The 17,159-nt window shown below is 34.8% G+C and overlaps 1 protein-coding gene across 1 annotated transcript; it reads right to left on the bottom strand.

The window, feature by feature from the left end:
• Nucleotides 1–342: 342 nt before the first annotated feature.
• On the bottom strand, nucleotides 343–3,399 carry LOC144440445 (uncharacterized). The gene is made up of 3 exons (XM_078129815.1): nucleotides 3,216–3,399; nucleotides 2,706–2,906; nucleotides 343–686 (listed from the first exon to the last, which is right to left on the bottom strand). The coding sequence occupies exons 1-3, from the start codon at nucleotides 3,397–3,399 to the stop codon at nucleotides 343–345; spliced, it is 729 nt and encodes a 242-aa protein (XP_077985941.1).
• Between the last annotated feature and the right edge of the window lie 13,760 nt (nucleotides 3,400–17,159).

Below are 17,159 nucleotides of genomic sequence, written 5' to 3'. Positions count from 1 at the left end.
TGAAACTCGGTAGGGATATTTCTGGTGTTATCTGCAGTTTTTGTCCAACACAATTGGCCCTAGCAACCATGGCAACGCCCTTAGCAACAGTGAAGTGATAATGCATATTACAAGGATAACAAAAGAGACAGGTAGGTAAGTGAATACAGAATCAACAAATATATGTTAATATGTCTAACAGCAAATCTACCCTCATAGCAAAATCCAAACGATGGTTTATATTACAAAGAAGGAAGGATAGGCATGTGAATAAAGATTCCGAAAATATGTGTAAACATGCCTCGCCACAAGACCACGCCCATAGCAATAGCCAAATACAGTTGTGCTACAATGCCATTGGTGCTATTTTTTGATAACAATGTCATTATCTAAACCAACAAGAAAGTAACCATCACCTTTCTGAATACAGCATTCTTTTAAATAATCCAACAACATAGTTGCCCGTTCTTGTCCAACATATTTACGAACATTTAAAATTCCATAAAAGATATCAAGCATCTTATTTCCATCTACAGAATGTGGCTGAAAACATTCAGTTACTTTTATTTGATATTCCCGAACGTCTTTTTCCATTTTAATTCCTGGCAATTCCTTCAAACACTCCATTACACTTTCACAGCCAGAGAATCTTCTCTTGGGATTATTGTATATCTGATCAATTTTCTTTCTGCAATCCTCCACAGCACCTGAGGATATAAGGAAAGATTTAAACTGGGTGTCTTCTTTTATTTGATTTATTATTTCTACACGTTCGGTGGGAATGAAAAATACGAAGCTTGGAAACGTTATCTCAAAAGCTATGAATAACATGAAAATTGCCTTAATACAAACAAAAACCTCCTGATCTGCGTAGGACTCGCTCGCTCCCACAGGTCACTCGTGCTATCAACCAACAATCAGATGCACCAACCTTTTTACTATCATAATTGTATTATATGCTAATTTGAGATGATATTGTCTTTTAAAGATGTAAAATGTTTGCCAAGAACATTGCCTTAAAACTCCAAATCTCCCATACCAATGATACTACGATTATATGTGCTGACCTTTACTATAATGATGCCATTTAACTTTTTAAGATCATAATTCAACCTTTATGATCAGTGTGTGAACTTAAGGGAAAATGATTACTGGTCATAAGGACCGACATGTAGCAAATGCTGCTGGTCCTTAAGGAAAACTGCTGGTCCATATTCAATGCAGTTCACATTCACGACCTGTATCTACACCCCCTAATTACAGATTAAATGATTTTGAACTTTAATATGATACAACATATCTTTAGATATACTAAAGTAAAAGAGAGTACAACGAATTGTTTACTATCCACTATTATTTCATCAATCTGTTCTTACAATTGAAAATTTCCACTCACAGAGTCAAAAAATACAACTTGGAAGTAAACTTGGCAGTAAATTTTGGATTCAAATACTTTTTGACTCTGTGAGTAGAGATTTTCATTTGTAACTATGAACCCAGAGACTATGACTATTCATTCTCGCATAATCTGTTCCTATAGACTATAGTGGCCTGAGACTAAATGTATTCATTCCACCAATGTAGAAATACAGATCCATAGATTGTAGATAATATGGGTTAATGAATCAATAAATCTACATTATCTGCAATCTCTTTATTGCAAATTCTTCAAACTCGTTTCAGTTTAGACTCTTTGCAGATGACACTAATTTATTTCAGTTTATCAACGATAAGTATGCAAATCTTTCACAAGCAAATTCTGATTTCCAAGAGGTTTGTGAATGGTGCGGGGCGAACAAACTTACCATCAATATTGAAAAAACACAATATATGATCATAAAAAACGTCCGCAAAGAAATTAACATCGATGGAGTTCTAGATATTGATGGTAACCAAATAGATAACGTTTCATCTACAACATATCTTGGACTTTCTCTTGACTCTCAAATGAACTGGAAATCACATTCAGAAAGTTGTTAATTCAATTGCCCCAAAGGTTGGCCTTATTTCACGACTTCGACACTATGTACCACAATCAATTCTGTTCATATTGTATAACTCATTAATCCTTTCCCACTTGAACTATTGCATCGAAATATGGGGCAACACATTCACAACCTTCTTGGAACCAATTCTTCTACAAAAAAAAATCACGCGTCTGATGACCTTTTCTGAAATGCATACCCACACTAGCCCCTTATTTAAAGACCTTGGTATTTTAGATGTCCATAAATTATGTAAATTTCAAACCTGCCTTCTTATCTTTGACATGCACAACAATCAGTTTGCCCATGACATACACCACTATTTCGATGTTGTTCCTCGTGTGTACCCTACCCGGTTCGCTACAAATGACAACTTTTACATACCCAAAATAAACTTAACACAAAGCAAACATACTTTTAAATATGCAGCCACTTCTCATTGGAATTCTCTCCCTAGCTATATCAAAAATATTACCCACAGACGCACCTTCAAAAACACTTTAAAAGAACACCTTCTTGCTAAAAATTAATTCCTTTCAGTAACTTATTTTCTTTAATTTCATGTGATTAGTTTACTTATAAATATACTATGGGAGTATATATAAACACTCAATTTACCTGAACTAACTCTCATGAGAAATATTCCATCTTTTGCCACCTAGTCGTACAGAGTACGAATAGTATGTCCACCATCAAAGTGATAGACGCAGTGAAGTGCGTGTATTACGTCATAATGAATACCTTGCCCTTCTTTCTTCTTGTCACGGATGAAGTCATCAATGGTTAGAGTGTATGACTTGAAAGTGACTCCATTCCACTCCTCATGGGATTCAATTAAGGCTTTGAATTCGTCAACTTTGGGCTGTGAGGGTTCCACAAATTCATAGAGTATCTTTGAGTATCGACGTACGACAGCATTTATGATTGGAACATCGGTGATACCTTTGGCAAATAGAACAAATAATTCAAATCAAATGTTGTGAATAAGAAACTCCAGATTTAAACATCATTCAAATTACAAAGTGAACATATAAATCCAGCGAAACTGGTTATAGCGCCAAATCTCAAGCCGAAATTATTGGAATGCATATGAATTATTCTATTACAGCGAATGTCTCTCACAATGCGCCAACTAACAAAGTGGCACAAATGCAACATCGGGAGAAACAATTCTGCGTCTCTCTCTCTCTCTCTCTCTCTCTCTCTCTCTCTCTCTCTCTCTCTCTCTCTCTCTCTCTCTCTCTCTCTCACCATTTCCAGTCCCAATGGCAAGTACTCGTAGCTCCCTGTCAGTGTCAATGCATAAGTTGTGAAACACTTCATTCATGTAGGCTACACTCTTTGCTGGTCTCAACGAAAGACCATTCCTCAGACATATATCAAATCGTTCATGATATTCTTCGTCATTCATGACACTTGTTATCTCTTCCAGCATGATTATATCTAGTCAAATTCTACGTCGGATGTCAATTCTAAATTGTCATGAAGGAAAAAAGAAGAAGCAGGAATTATAAGATTGACAAATTAATTAAACAAAATAAATACAGAATTAGAATTTACAATACTTTATACTTTAAACAATAACGATACTTTATTACCCAAACATACATTTTATGCCAAATGATATTCAATGTCTCGTAGGTGTTGGGGCGACTCTAGTGTCATAAATGGTCGACCTGGAGATCAAAGGTGACATCGAACACTAGCAGTTATTATATACTGTGCTGTTGAATCAACCCAATGATGCTAACATTGGTACTTGTTCATCAATGGATAGGAAGAAATGCTATCAAGATCAATTCAGAAAACGTAGCTTACGTGTTAGTTATTTTAGAATTAAAATGATTGAAATGATTATATCTGCACCCATAATGGGTCAGAGAGGGCGCTGTTACTTCGATGTAGTTACCAAATCAGACAGTAAAGACAAACGACTTAGCTATGGCTATAGTTCACAAGGAATTTAAATGTAAAAATGTAAAGGTATTCTCTCCTTGTCATCCTGGGAGTGAGTCTCCGTCAGACCAATACTTTTATAAATCTGTTGATCCTATCGAAACGAACCACATATAAATAGTTGGAGTGTTACAACAATTTGTCGTCCGTTGCAAAAAAGGTGTCACGGTTGCCTTGGCTACAAGTTATTACAATAACACATCGGTCAATATTGTTTTCTGTCAATGTTAACGTAGAACGCGCCTCGGTTATTTTGGAGTTCTGCGCATGTGTGTGCGCATCCCCAGTGAAAGAACAACTATCACTTCCGGTATAAACACGTCTAGTTTTTTACGATAAACTTACAGTCCATCATGCATCTAAACTAAAAATGTACCCATTCCATTTCAAAGTTGAGCCGTAATTTAAAAATTAGCCACATCTTCTGTTGCTTTTGTAGCTCGATCACGAGCTAAATCCATCTATTTCATGAATCATGGTGCACTGAAATTATCTAGGCGTAGAGAATGGACGACGAACGGATCGACGACTCGCACAAACTCAAAATTGATCTGCAATCTGGTCGTACTCCCCGTCTGTATTCAGTAGTCACAACATAACCCCGACCTATTTTAATTTTGTAGCTTTTGAAGTATGTGTTTAGACAAGGGTGCAACTATGTAGCATTACGAGTCTACGACAAAACGGGCTTTTTGTAGCAAAAGCATTCTGTGACTAGAAATAAATACGAGTGTAGTCAAAGGAATGCGAACGTCAATTTGGGTCTCGCGTTATTGTTTTCGTGTTGACCCCCTGATCGTTGTGACTGCAAAGTTGAATACGTACGAATATCGCTCCGAAGTATCCAACTTTCTCTATGAACTACCGATCAAACTCGGAAGTAGACATGAAAAAAGTACAATGTCACCATCACAGTCCACCTCTGTCCCGGGACCTTTCATCATGTTTTCCACATGTCAATTGTTGTAATTCAGCAGCGGGTACAGTCACTGAGTCAAATCATGGAAGTATAAGTTATACTTCCATGGTCAAATGTAGTCTAATACCCTCCTTGATCGAACCTCAGGATCTCTCTTTACAAATGTGACAGATAAAATGAAGAAAACCCCCAAGGTAAGTTTCAAACTTTCTGTACGCTATGTGGTGTATATTACGCATGCTATGTGTGTACACTTGTGGAGTAGTACACTAGTGACGATCGTATCAATTTTGCAAGCGTGGGCCAATAACTCCTTTAGACAGAATGGCATATAATCAACTATTATCAAGCGAAACCTCAAACTGTGAAAGTTTAGAAGTTATTGTATTTCTAAAACGTGCACATTGATTATTACCGACGCATTGGAATATGATCGAGTGACAGCCATTTTGTTTTCATTCAACGGACATGTACGTACATTCCACTCGGGAAACAAACAACATTGGATATGGGGAGGGTTGATGAAGAGAAAACGTACCAAAATGAATTCGTATCGGCTGTCACATGTGTCATACACGTACGTACTACAAACCTCTGCTACAAACAATTTTATTAGACACGGTTTAGAGTGGATAGTTTTGATCTCATGATGAAATGTCTGTGGTCTCTTCCTTGAAACTTTGAAATTTTAACTAATAATTGTAGCGTTATTTAATTATTTATTTATTTGTAATTTTGTTTCTTTTAGCTTTTTTCTTAGCTCATCTGAGTTTAGCACTCAAAGATCATGAGATCACATAGATTTAGACAACATTTCCCACTAGCATGAATTTTTTTTTGTGTGTGGCTGCTATATTTTGACTATAGGTAAAAATAATAATTTCACTTTATGAATACTAGACTGATCATAACTTTGTTTTGTCTAACATACAGTTTTGTTAAGAGACCTTGCTTTCCACATGTAGATGTAAATCCTTCAGTTACAACATTTAAAATTGCAATTTGTAGTTTATGAACTTTATAAATAAAACTACTCACTTACTGAAAGATTCAACAATTTTTTGCAAATTTACAAAATAAACATCATTTAGGTTTACCACTTTGTTTGTGTGGATTGGATGATGTTCTGTTCATGTGTGAATAATATAGCCATATCTCCAATGTCACTACTTCAAGTAAATGTATGAGATAAACTTTAAATATTATTATAAGTATTTTATTTCACTGAGAGAAAGTTAAGTTTGTGAACTAATTTTATATCATAATGTAAGTTACCAACTGATTATTAATTAAATGTCTGTTATGTTTTATTTTCTATTCAGGGCTTACACATGTACAAATGCTGACAAATTCCACTGCAAGAAATGGACTGAAAGTGATGTGTCAGATGTGATGTTTGTGGTGATAACCCACTAGTGGTGACACTTGTATTAGCTTACAAAACCTTACATCAGCTATTGCAAGGCCAATATTGAGATGTCAGCAATCTACCATGAGCTAACACAGTAAACATGAAGATTACTTCTTCATCCGAGTGTCTAAGAATTTTTTTTTATACACTTTGCTGGTTCAAATTCACAAAGTAAAGAACAATATAGAAACCAGTACACCACTCTCTCCAGGGGAATGTGAACACAAATGTTGTTGTTACTGAAAAAGTACAGCCATTTACAGTTCCTTGTTGATGAAAGTGATCAACAGTGGTAATGATAATCACACCTTCTGAATACCATTCAGTTCTGCAAGACTGTTCTCATAAACTGCCAGCTAGTGTTACTAAATAATTTTGTGAACAATGATGCATGTAATATTTGATGGACTAAATGTATTCCAATGCCAGCATCACCTAAACTTGACAATTCTTAGGCTAGAGGCTCCAATATTTCTCTCTCTCTGGGGGTAATTTCTTACACAATTCATGCACCTTAGTGAAGGTAATGTGTCTTTTATGGATGTTGTCAATATATGTGTCCTCATGTTGCTTAGATTATGTAACATGATACATGCTTTCTATGCCGTCCGTGACTGTTGAATTCAGAATATTACAGTACTGAAATTTGTGTTAGTTCATGGTTAAAAAAAATAGTCATGCCATTGTTTGGATATTAATGTAAGTTTAAATATAAATATGGGTGAGATTTGAACGTATCTGGGTTTACCAATAATTGTCATCTATTTGATGAAATTAGAAGACAATGTTATCCTCACTTTCATAAAAAGCTGTCATGTTGTTTTTAATGTTAATAAATATTACTTTCTATTTGTCAAAATTTGCTGATGGTTGCTAATTTGTATTTTGATTGATTGCTTGTGTGTTCATTGTCTGTATATCAACACAGGCACATTATGGTTTTGTAAATGATCAACTTCTTATCCAGCAGAATTCAGTTGCAATGAGCATATTCCATGTTTAATAGTTAGCAAAGTCTTACATCTTTTCATTACATCACTAGCAGAGACAGGAGTAGTTCTCATTTATGTATACACTATGTACAAACACATCAATCATGACAGAAAAGTGGAGATAATCTACCATGATATTGATTGAGATGGTCTTGATTGTAAGTTCTATTCATTTCTATACAAACTGCTTGCCTGAATAATATTACAAATATATTATAATATCACATCCAAAAATAAAATACAAGTAGTTTAATTTGTTAAAATAAGGAAACAATGAAATTAGCTTGAAGCAAACCTGAAATCTGAAAAAAAAGAATAAAAATGGTCTTTGAATGATTGGATCAAATCAAGCCTTCTGTTTCTTGGTTTGGGTACTTTGACTTCTGTAGCCTTTGCCTATTCAAGTTTTACTGCTTTCTCTCAGGTTGCAAGGCAGATTGGTGGTGAAGCACACAGAGACAGACAGACAACACACACACACACACAATAACATACATACATGCATTGTTATGTTATGGTTGTTTGATCCATACCTCCGTAATAGGGGAAGCCATCTTGGTTTCTCGCAGGGTGTATGTTTCAAGTTGTTTTCTTTTATAGTAACTATAGTTACACACATTTATAGTTTTCCAACCAAATCTCATTTTAGGAGGGAACATTAGTTACATCAATGATTACCACTATGTTACTGTTTCCATGGCAACCAATGTGACAACATGATACCATAAATACCCATTGGAAGACATTGGAATGCATTGTAACCGTGTGACTTTGATGTAAAATATCTGAAAAGTTTGTATGGCGACCCCAATTTTTTTTTCCATTTATTTGATTGGCATGATTAGGTTTATCTTTCATCAAATTATTTCAAAAAGTTAAAACGGGGAAATAGCAAAAAAATTTTAAAATATTTTTTTTTCAAAAAAAAAATGTCAAAATTTTTTTCATTTTTGATTGTTAATCTTGAAATAAAACACAAATATTCTTATTATTTGACATGAACGTAAGCACCATATTATTAAGAAAGCAAAAAGAACTGAAAAAATTATATTCATCCAAAAATGATATTGCCAGGGATTCATTTATTGACATATGGTTTTTTTGAACGAAACCAGAACATTGAAACTCTAGAGGGCGCCCTCCTTCAAAAACTAGACGGTGGACCCCCAATTTTTTTTCCAAAAATATTAATCTTCCATCATAATCTACCACTGGTACAAATTTGAAAGTGATCCGACGACTTTCAAAGTCGAGGTGCATTTCACCTTAATATAATAATACATTGTTATACCTGAATAAGCAAGTGCTTAACTAATCTATTTAGAATCTGTTAAATCGACTGGTAGGTGATGACATGCCATTTATCTTAAAGTACCTATATGTGGCTTGAGATATCTAATGCTACATTGACCTCCCGGGTTAACCACCGTAACGACGCTAGATTACTTGATTTTCCCTCTCATTATGAATATACCTCTTGATATGACCCAGGTCGACAAAATGTAGTTTCAACAACATACAAGGAATCGGCTCCAGAATGATTAATTAACGATCTAATTAAGCTGTATTCACGTATAAACGACAACTTACCTGGGTATATCAGGTATTTCAACTCTGACAACTTGAAGTAAAATGGCGTCATAAAGTCCCTAGATGACATTATAGCCCCGCATTGTCGGAGGTCACTGACTCACATTCGTATTCAAATTTCAATTTGTTTAGCCATTGAGTTGGTCTAGGCTGAACCTTGCGATATTGACATTGTAAAATACATCGTTTAGTAAAGAAGCAATTCTGTATTTGCAAAAACTCTGGGTTACCAAATATAACATATATCGTCTTTTTAAAAAACATCGAATATTGATTATGGGTATTTCGAATTCAAAATGTCCTGGTGAAGTCGCAGCTTTTATTTAACCCCCCCCCCTCCCTCACACACACACACACACACACACACAGACACACACACACACACACACATTTTATTTTTACCCGTCTTCAACAAGTACATGCCCCCAGGCCTACGCTAATTCACGTCAGTGGCTTGATAATCTACTAACAAAATACGCTATTTCTTCACAACATAAAATAGCATGTAAAATGTACAATTCGTGTTTGCATAACGGAATCAATGTCAGCAAATGTTCGAGGACAATTTGAATTACTTTTAATGGTTCGTCATATTTCAACTTCTATATCGAAGCCCGCCCTCTTGTGGTCGGAGGGAGGATTCTCTAACCTAGTACTAGATGATCAATGTAGTTCACCTGATCTATTCTCTAACCTAGTACTAGAAGATCAATGTAGTTCACCTGATCTATTCTCCAACCTAGTACTAGATTATCAATGTAGTTCACCTGATCTATTCTCCAACCTAGTACTAGATGATCAATGTAGTTTATCAGATCTATTCTCCAACCTAGTACTAGATGATCAATGTAGTTCACCTGATCTATTCTCCAACCTAGTACTAGATGATCAATGTAGTTCACCTGATCTATTCTCCAACCTAGTACTAGATGATCAATGTAGTTCACCTGATCTATTTTCCAACCTAGTACTAGATGATCAATGTAGTTCACCTGATCTATTCTCTAACCTAGTACTAGAAGATCAATGAAGTTCACCTGATCTATTCTCTAACCTAGTACTAGATGATCAATGTAGTTCACCTGATCTATTCTCCAACCTAGTACTAGATGATCAATATAGTTCACCTGATCTATTCTCCAACCTAGTACTAGATGATCAATGTAGTTCACCTGATCTATTCTCCAACCTAGTACTAGATGATCAATGTAGTTCACCTGATCTATTCTCCAACCTAGTACTAGATGATCAATGTAGTTCACCTGATCTATTCTCCAACCTAGTACTAGATGATCAACGTAGTTCATCAGATCTATTCTCCAACCTAGTACTAGATGATCAATGTAGTTCATCAGATCTATTCTCCAACCTAGTACTAGAAGATCAATGTAGTTCATCAGATCTATTCTCTAACCTAGTACTAGAAGATCAATGTAGTTCATCAGATCTATTCTCTAACATAGTACTAGATGATCAATGTAGTTCATCAGATCTATTCTCCAACCTAGTGCTAGATTATCAATGTAGTTCACCTGATCTATTCTCTAACCTAGTACTAGATGATCAATGTAGTTCAACTGATCGAAGACTAAATGTAAATGTGTATTTCGGTTAGGTCATCAATGTAGAAACGTATGCGAAAATATAACTTAAGTTACTTTCTTTACGAACTTTTTAAAGGTTAGTTTTGTTGGTGGATTGCACCGTAGAAGTAAGGGTTTTGAGATAGTACAGCTGGTATTTAAACTGCGAAGATATTTGAAGTGATTGGATCATGACATGACAACATATATAGAGTTAGAGAGGTCGGAACATAAGTCATCACATACACAGATATATAACTAGAGAGGTCATCGCATACAGATATACTTATCAACAACACATCTAATTACCGTTTATCAAGACACAGACAGACAGACAGACAGACAGACAGACAGACAGACAAACAGACACAGACTGGATGGATGGATGGATAGATAGATAGATAGATAGATAGATAGATAGATATTAGATAGATAACAAAAAATTATGATGATGACTATTGAAAAGATTACCAAGCTTTTTTAAATATCATTGTATTATTATTATTGTTGTTATTATAAATAATAATTCAATAATTGTATTTACCCCTGTCCAACGATAATTACAATAGCGTATGTATATGCTAGACTGCTCAACATTGAACAACGACATATTGTTATTGACCAGCGATGCTTGAAGTGACTCAAATCGTTTACTTATCAATACAAGACCATTTACTACCAATAAATCTGTCAGAGGTGTTTTGTTATCATGTAGAAAGTTACTAGTACATAATAAATACTTCCAAACATAAAGTAGGTTTCTTTGGTAGAGAAATTTCAATTATTTGTTGAGGGTGTTCTACTTCTACAGCTAAACAGTGTCACTGAGAATCAACATATATATAAAGGAATTGAAACGTCTAACGTTATATTGAAACAGTGACGAAGGTAGTTGCTAGGACAACTAAATATGTTGACTGTTACATTCTACAGAGATAATGTTATCAGAATTTTGGCTTCTCGAGTGAACCAGGGTGAGTGATCTTGGTGTTAGCAAAGCATTATTCGTAGATATAAACATTTGATATCTAGATAGAAAAAAAATGTACATGATAGGTTTGACCTCAAACCACTGTAGTGGGCTGAGTTTTAACCAACTTGAAAGGAATGGTCGAACTGACTATAAATTTGCATTTCAATGATAGTTTTCATCAATGAAATGGTCAGGCTTAATATTAATTTGCATTTCGCCACTCCCACACTATATTTCAGTCCCTGACTTCAAGTAAAGTTACCACTAGTCGTCCAGTGTTGCATGTGACTGTCTGCAATCATCCAAACCAGGTAGGCACGAAACTATATTCACATTTCATACACGCTTTTTTGATAAACTGATCTTTGATAGACGATTCAGTAACTTTGTTATGTTTGAACAGTTTGGGAGATGATTACTCGTCATTTGGCGAATTACATGGATACTATTTCTTTCATTATTGAAGTCCAATAGATCTGACAAACGTTAATAATAACAATGTAACCAAGGGTTATCGCTGTGTCTTTTGTGTCCAGAACAATACTTGTACTAGATATGTGCTTTCAAGTATACTTGTTTTTCATATTCCCGCTCCTTATTGTCCCCTCCCCTCTTGATCGTGGAATTCTTAAATGTCTATATTGCAGTTGAATTTACAGAGAAGACAACGACGTTAACATGAAAATGTAGGTGTTATTTTTTGATAGCTGTTTATTTACAGTTTGTGTGATGTATGAATTACTTTGCCAAAATACAGAAGAATTGACAATACATTTGATCTACATTTTTTTATAATCGATTGAAAGGATATTACGAGTACGTCACTATTAGGAGAATTGTAACTTGTTACACAGTGAATTTTGTCAACCTCGACGTTTTTGCCACAAAAATTGACGCCGAGTATGAAAAATGTGTCCAAATGTGTTTTCAAGTGTTTTTTAAGCTGAACTATTTTTAAACGCACAGTATATTTTCGTCATTTTTTTCAGCTCAGTCAAAATTGCTTTAATCTTAGTCACTTTCCTTCAGAATCAGTACAAGGTGAAGACACAAGGTAAGGCTTAGACTGTCGACAGTCGCTCGCGCCTTTTTTTCCTACGTTTTATCTAAACTCCGATCCGGCGCAACACTAGTCTAATCGCAAACTGATATCGAGGGCCGAAGGCACATCAACCCTTTCTCATTCTTAGTTATGTTGTTCTTGTTACAATTTGGCGATAATAAACCCGTTTGAACAGTATCGTGAATGGTTGGATTTTTGTTTTCTAGCTAGCAACTGTGAAAATGGAGGGAATATTTCGATTTTGAATATATTTCTTGTCTTCAATGTGATGATAGCTATCCTTGGGTTCTTATACTATATGTAATATACAACGTTATGAAGTGAGTATATTTTGTATATGTTAAACCATTTGAGTTTGATTGTATAATCCCCAGTGCTCATTTTAATACAACCACGTTTAATCTGATATCTAAATTTGAACCGAAAACCATGTAGGACAATGGGGTTGATGTATGCGTGCGTGTATGTGTGTGTGTGTGTGTGTGTGTGTGTGTGTGTGTGTGTGCGTGTGTGTGTAAATATCTGTCTGGCTGACTGTATGTATGTATGTATGTCTGATTGTCTGTGTTGTCTGTGTATATACAATGCATGTTAAATTTGTCTGTATATTATACGTGTTTCTCTACGTTTCTGTGTTCATGCCCATTAGATGCATAGTTTGCAGTTTGAAATTCATCTCTCTAGAAAACAGAAATATGCATCCAATCTGTTGGCACTCAAATATCATTACAATTTTGAAATTATAACACTGAGATTACTATCTTTCGCGGTATAACAATATACTTTGTATTCACTTACCTTTTTAATGCATACGCATGTTCTCATTATTCTTGCCAGATTTCATATTTTCATAAATTTGATATGGCAATCCGGTTTTCTAAATGTGATGTATTCGCTTAGTTTGTTGACGACCATACATTATTGAAAAGGAAAACGACGACACTGAAAATAATATTTTTCATAGCATTTCAGTTGTCTCTCTTTTACGTCGTAATACTTACTTATCTTTCAACATATTCCCCCAACTTTTGCTGTACATTGTACATATATGAGAATAATTAGAATGATACAGTATATTTTTGTTATGGTAACTATTTTATTTGAATAGTTTCCTGTTTGTTTTGTTGATGAGAAATGTTTATTCACGGTGATTTATTTCAATTTAGTTTCCAGATTCCAGGTTTGCAGCCAAGACATACATTGAGTGTATTAATATTTTGACTCATCATTTAATTGTTTATTGTCTGAAAGGTCCAATAGTTGGTCTGCTTATGTAACCTCTTGGATTGAGCATAATAAAACGAAAACAACATCTGGATCTTGCAGGCGACATGTTTGATTGTTCACCAAAATTTGTCTTTTTCTATTTGACCAGTGTACAACATATACCACATCATATACTTTAACTCAGCTACACAATGGACATTGTTACCTATATTAAACTTAAAGATGCAGTCCTGTCACTGCTAGCCCTTTCTAAATGTAAACGACATGCAAAAGACAAAAAGACCTAAGGTCTGGACGTTAGATCATTATGGTGTGCACTATTTTACAGTAATAATAATAATAAAAATAAAACATTTATATAACTCCATATATCCACGACAGTGCTCATAGGCTCTTAACAGAAGGAAAAAAATGAAATGAAAGCAGTTAATAATATGACAGAAAGATTATAATAGGATGGAATTTGTTTTGTATACGTTTGATATTTAGCTCTCAGTATTGGATTCTATCATTTGTACTGGGTACAAGTGTTGCCTACAAATAATTCCTCGTGGTCCTTTCTTTACACACTGATGGTTTCAATTGTCAACACAACATTTAAACTGGGTATGTAGATGACGATTTTTGTGGGATTTTTAAATTACAAAACTATTTAATAATGGATTCCTTTTTGAATGATTAATGCGAAACAACATACATCAAATATGTTATTGTAACTCGATATATTGAAAATGGATTTAAAAAATTTAAAGACGTGTAAAAGGTTTGCTATTGTAGTTACAATAAAAGAAATACTAACACATTTAATAATATTGCAATTTATTGACTGAGGAAAAAAGTGAGGCGACCCTTATCTCTCAGTAACTTTTACTCATAGGCAATACTAAGTGTATTAGGTGAACCACCCAATAAGTTTTCAAAATAAGCAGAAACAAACATAATTATTACAAACGCGGGGTCCACCACAAATGAAGTTGACTGAATGAACTTTGAACTATAACCTGACTACCTTTGTGGTCTCAGAGTGAAAAAATACATTGGAATAATAATCATCTTTAATTCACATTGAAGGATATCAGCATCGTTCTCTGTCTTTCTAATTCTGTAATCTACTTTGGTAACAGAGTAAACCAAACATCCATGACTTACTTTTGTCTTTATTTTCAAAATTAAAAATGTCTGTTTAAAAGATTGTTTTTGTAGTAGCTCATAATTGTGATTATCTCTACATATGGTTATTTTCATTTTAAAAATGTCATATATACATTATTCAAATTGATGATAATGAATGATAATGTTTGTTAAATGTTTTAGGTTTCTTATATTTTGAGATACGTCCTGACAAATATAAATTGTATTCAAGGTGACCTTGCTAGTAGTCGATGTCAATCTCTTTACAGTCATGGTCTCTGTATTGTTCATTTTGATAACACAGTACCTTTAAAACCTGGCATGGATAATAGTACAATCATGGTCTTTGCATTGTTCATCAGACCATGGTGATAACACAGTACCTTTAAAACCTGGCATGGATAATAGTACAATCATGGTCTTTGCATTGTTCATCAGACCATGGTGATAACACAGTACCTTTAAAACCTGGCATGGATAAATAGTACAATCATGGTCTCTGCATTGTTCATCACACCATGGTGATAACACAGTACCTTTACAACCTGGCATGGATAATAGTACAATCATGGTCTTTGCATTGTTCATCAGACCATGGTGATAACACAGTACCTTTAAAACCTGGCATGGATAATAGTACAATCATGGTCTTTGCATTGTTCATCACACCATGGTGATAACACAGTACCTTTAAAACCTGGCATGGATAATAGTACAATCATGGTCTTTGCATTGTTCATCACACCATGGTGATAACACAGTACCTTTAAAACCTGGCATGGATAATAGTACAATCATGGTCTCTGCATTGTTCATCACACCATGGTGATAACACAGTACCTTTAAAACCTGGCATGGATAATAGTACAATCATGGTCTTTGCATTGTTCATCACACCATGGTGATAACACAGTACCTTTAAAACCTGGCATGGATAATAGTACAATCATGGTCTCTGCATTGTTCATCACACCATGGTGATAACACAGTACCTTTAAAACCTGGCATGGATAATAGTACAATCATGGTCTTTGCATTGTTCATCACACCATGGTGATAACACAGTACCTTTAAAACCTGGCATGGATAATAGTACAGTCATGGTGTCTGCATTGTTCATCAGACCATGGTGATAACACAGCACCTTTAAAACCTGGCATGGATAATAGTACAATTCACCAGACCATGGTGATAACACAGTACCGTAGCCTGTGGGAGGGGGGGGGGCAACTGCCCCCTGAGATTTTGGAAAAAAGAAAGAAAAAAAGCGACTTTTTCAATACATAGCGATGCTATTAAAATCGTTATTTACGTTACAATTCCTAGCATGCGCGATGTAAATGGATAGTTCACTAAAGTGACTGTACACTGCTGATTCCTGGCTAATATGTATCTTATATCGCTATTGTTCCCTGGCTTAACTTTGAATAAAAATGTGTCCAGTTAAAAATTGTAACTTTTTGCAGCATTATAAAATATATTTGTGTGGGAAAGTACAAAAGAAGTGCGCACATGCACTGTGCATTTTCCGCGAGTAACAGTAGTCTTGAAAGTCTCCTTCATTTGAAGATAGCAAGTCGCAATTATAATGTCAGCGAGTGAAACTCAAAAAAAAAGACGGAAAAAGTTGTTCAACGTGAGGTCGCCTGCTATGCTGCATGCAGTGACTCTGAAGATGCGCTCGGTCTCATTAACACCTTGTTCCTTATATTAAAACATGTCATACTGATAAAACGGCAGATCTCTTTTTGGAATATTTGGTGGCCCTGAAAAACTAACTATTAAACTAGGTACGCAGTTTAAGATCCACTCTTTGAAGATCCATTTTCAATAATAGTGTTCGACGTTGTCTTTGGTTAAAATGTTGTTTGATATAATTATCTCATAGCACACTGACACTAGCGTTATTCCGCAATTCATTTTGAAGCGACAATTTGCTATGAAAGAATTGCCTTGAATTTGTAAACAGAGCTGTACCTTCGACATCAAAATCCAAACTTCAATTTCCATTATAATGATAATGACAAGGAGAATTCACTGAGTTCACCTTGGGTTCCGACATAAACGAGGCCATAACAGTTTTGAGAGTTATGTAAAGAAAATAATTATTTTGTTGTGTTACTTATTTGAGAAAGCATCATCCATTTTTTTTACTTTGAATGTGACATCTTTTCGGCAACTACTTTGAAAGATACGAAATTTGGCCCGAAAAAAATGAAGAAGCTTTTCAACCTACCCTACTATTTTTTTCTGGTGATGGGCAATATATCCTCATGCGGGCTTCGCATTTTTCTTCCAAACTTAAGGATATTTCTTTATATTTTCTGAATAGGACATGTAACAATATACA

The sequence above is a fragment of the Glandiceps talaboti genome, chromosome 9 (assembly GCF_964340395.1).
Source record: "Glandiceps talaboti chromosome 9, keGlaTala1.1, whole genome shotgun sequence".
NCBI classification, from domain to species: domain Eukaryota; kingdom Metazoa; phylum Hemichordata; class Enteropneusta; family Spengelidae; genus Glandiceps; species Glandiceps talaboti.
This window is presented reverse-complemented; position numbering and strand designations above follow the sequence as displayed.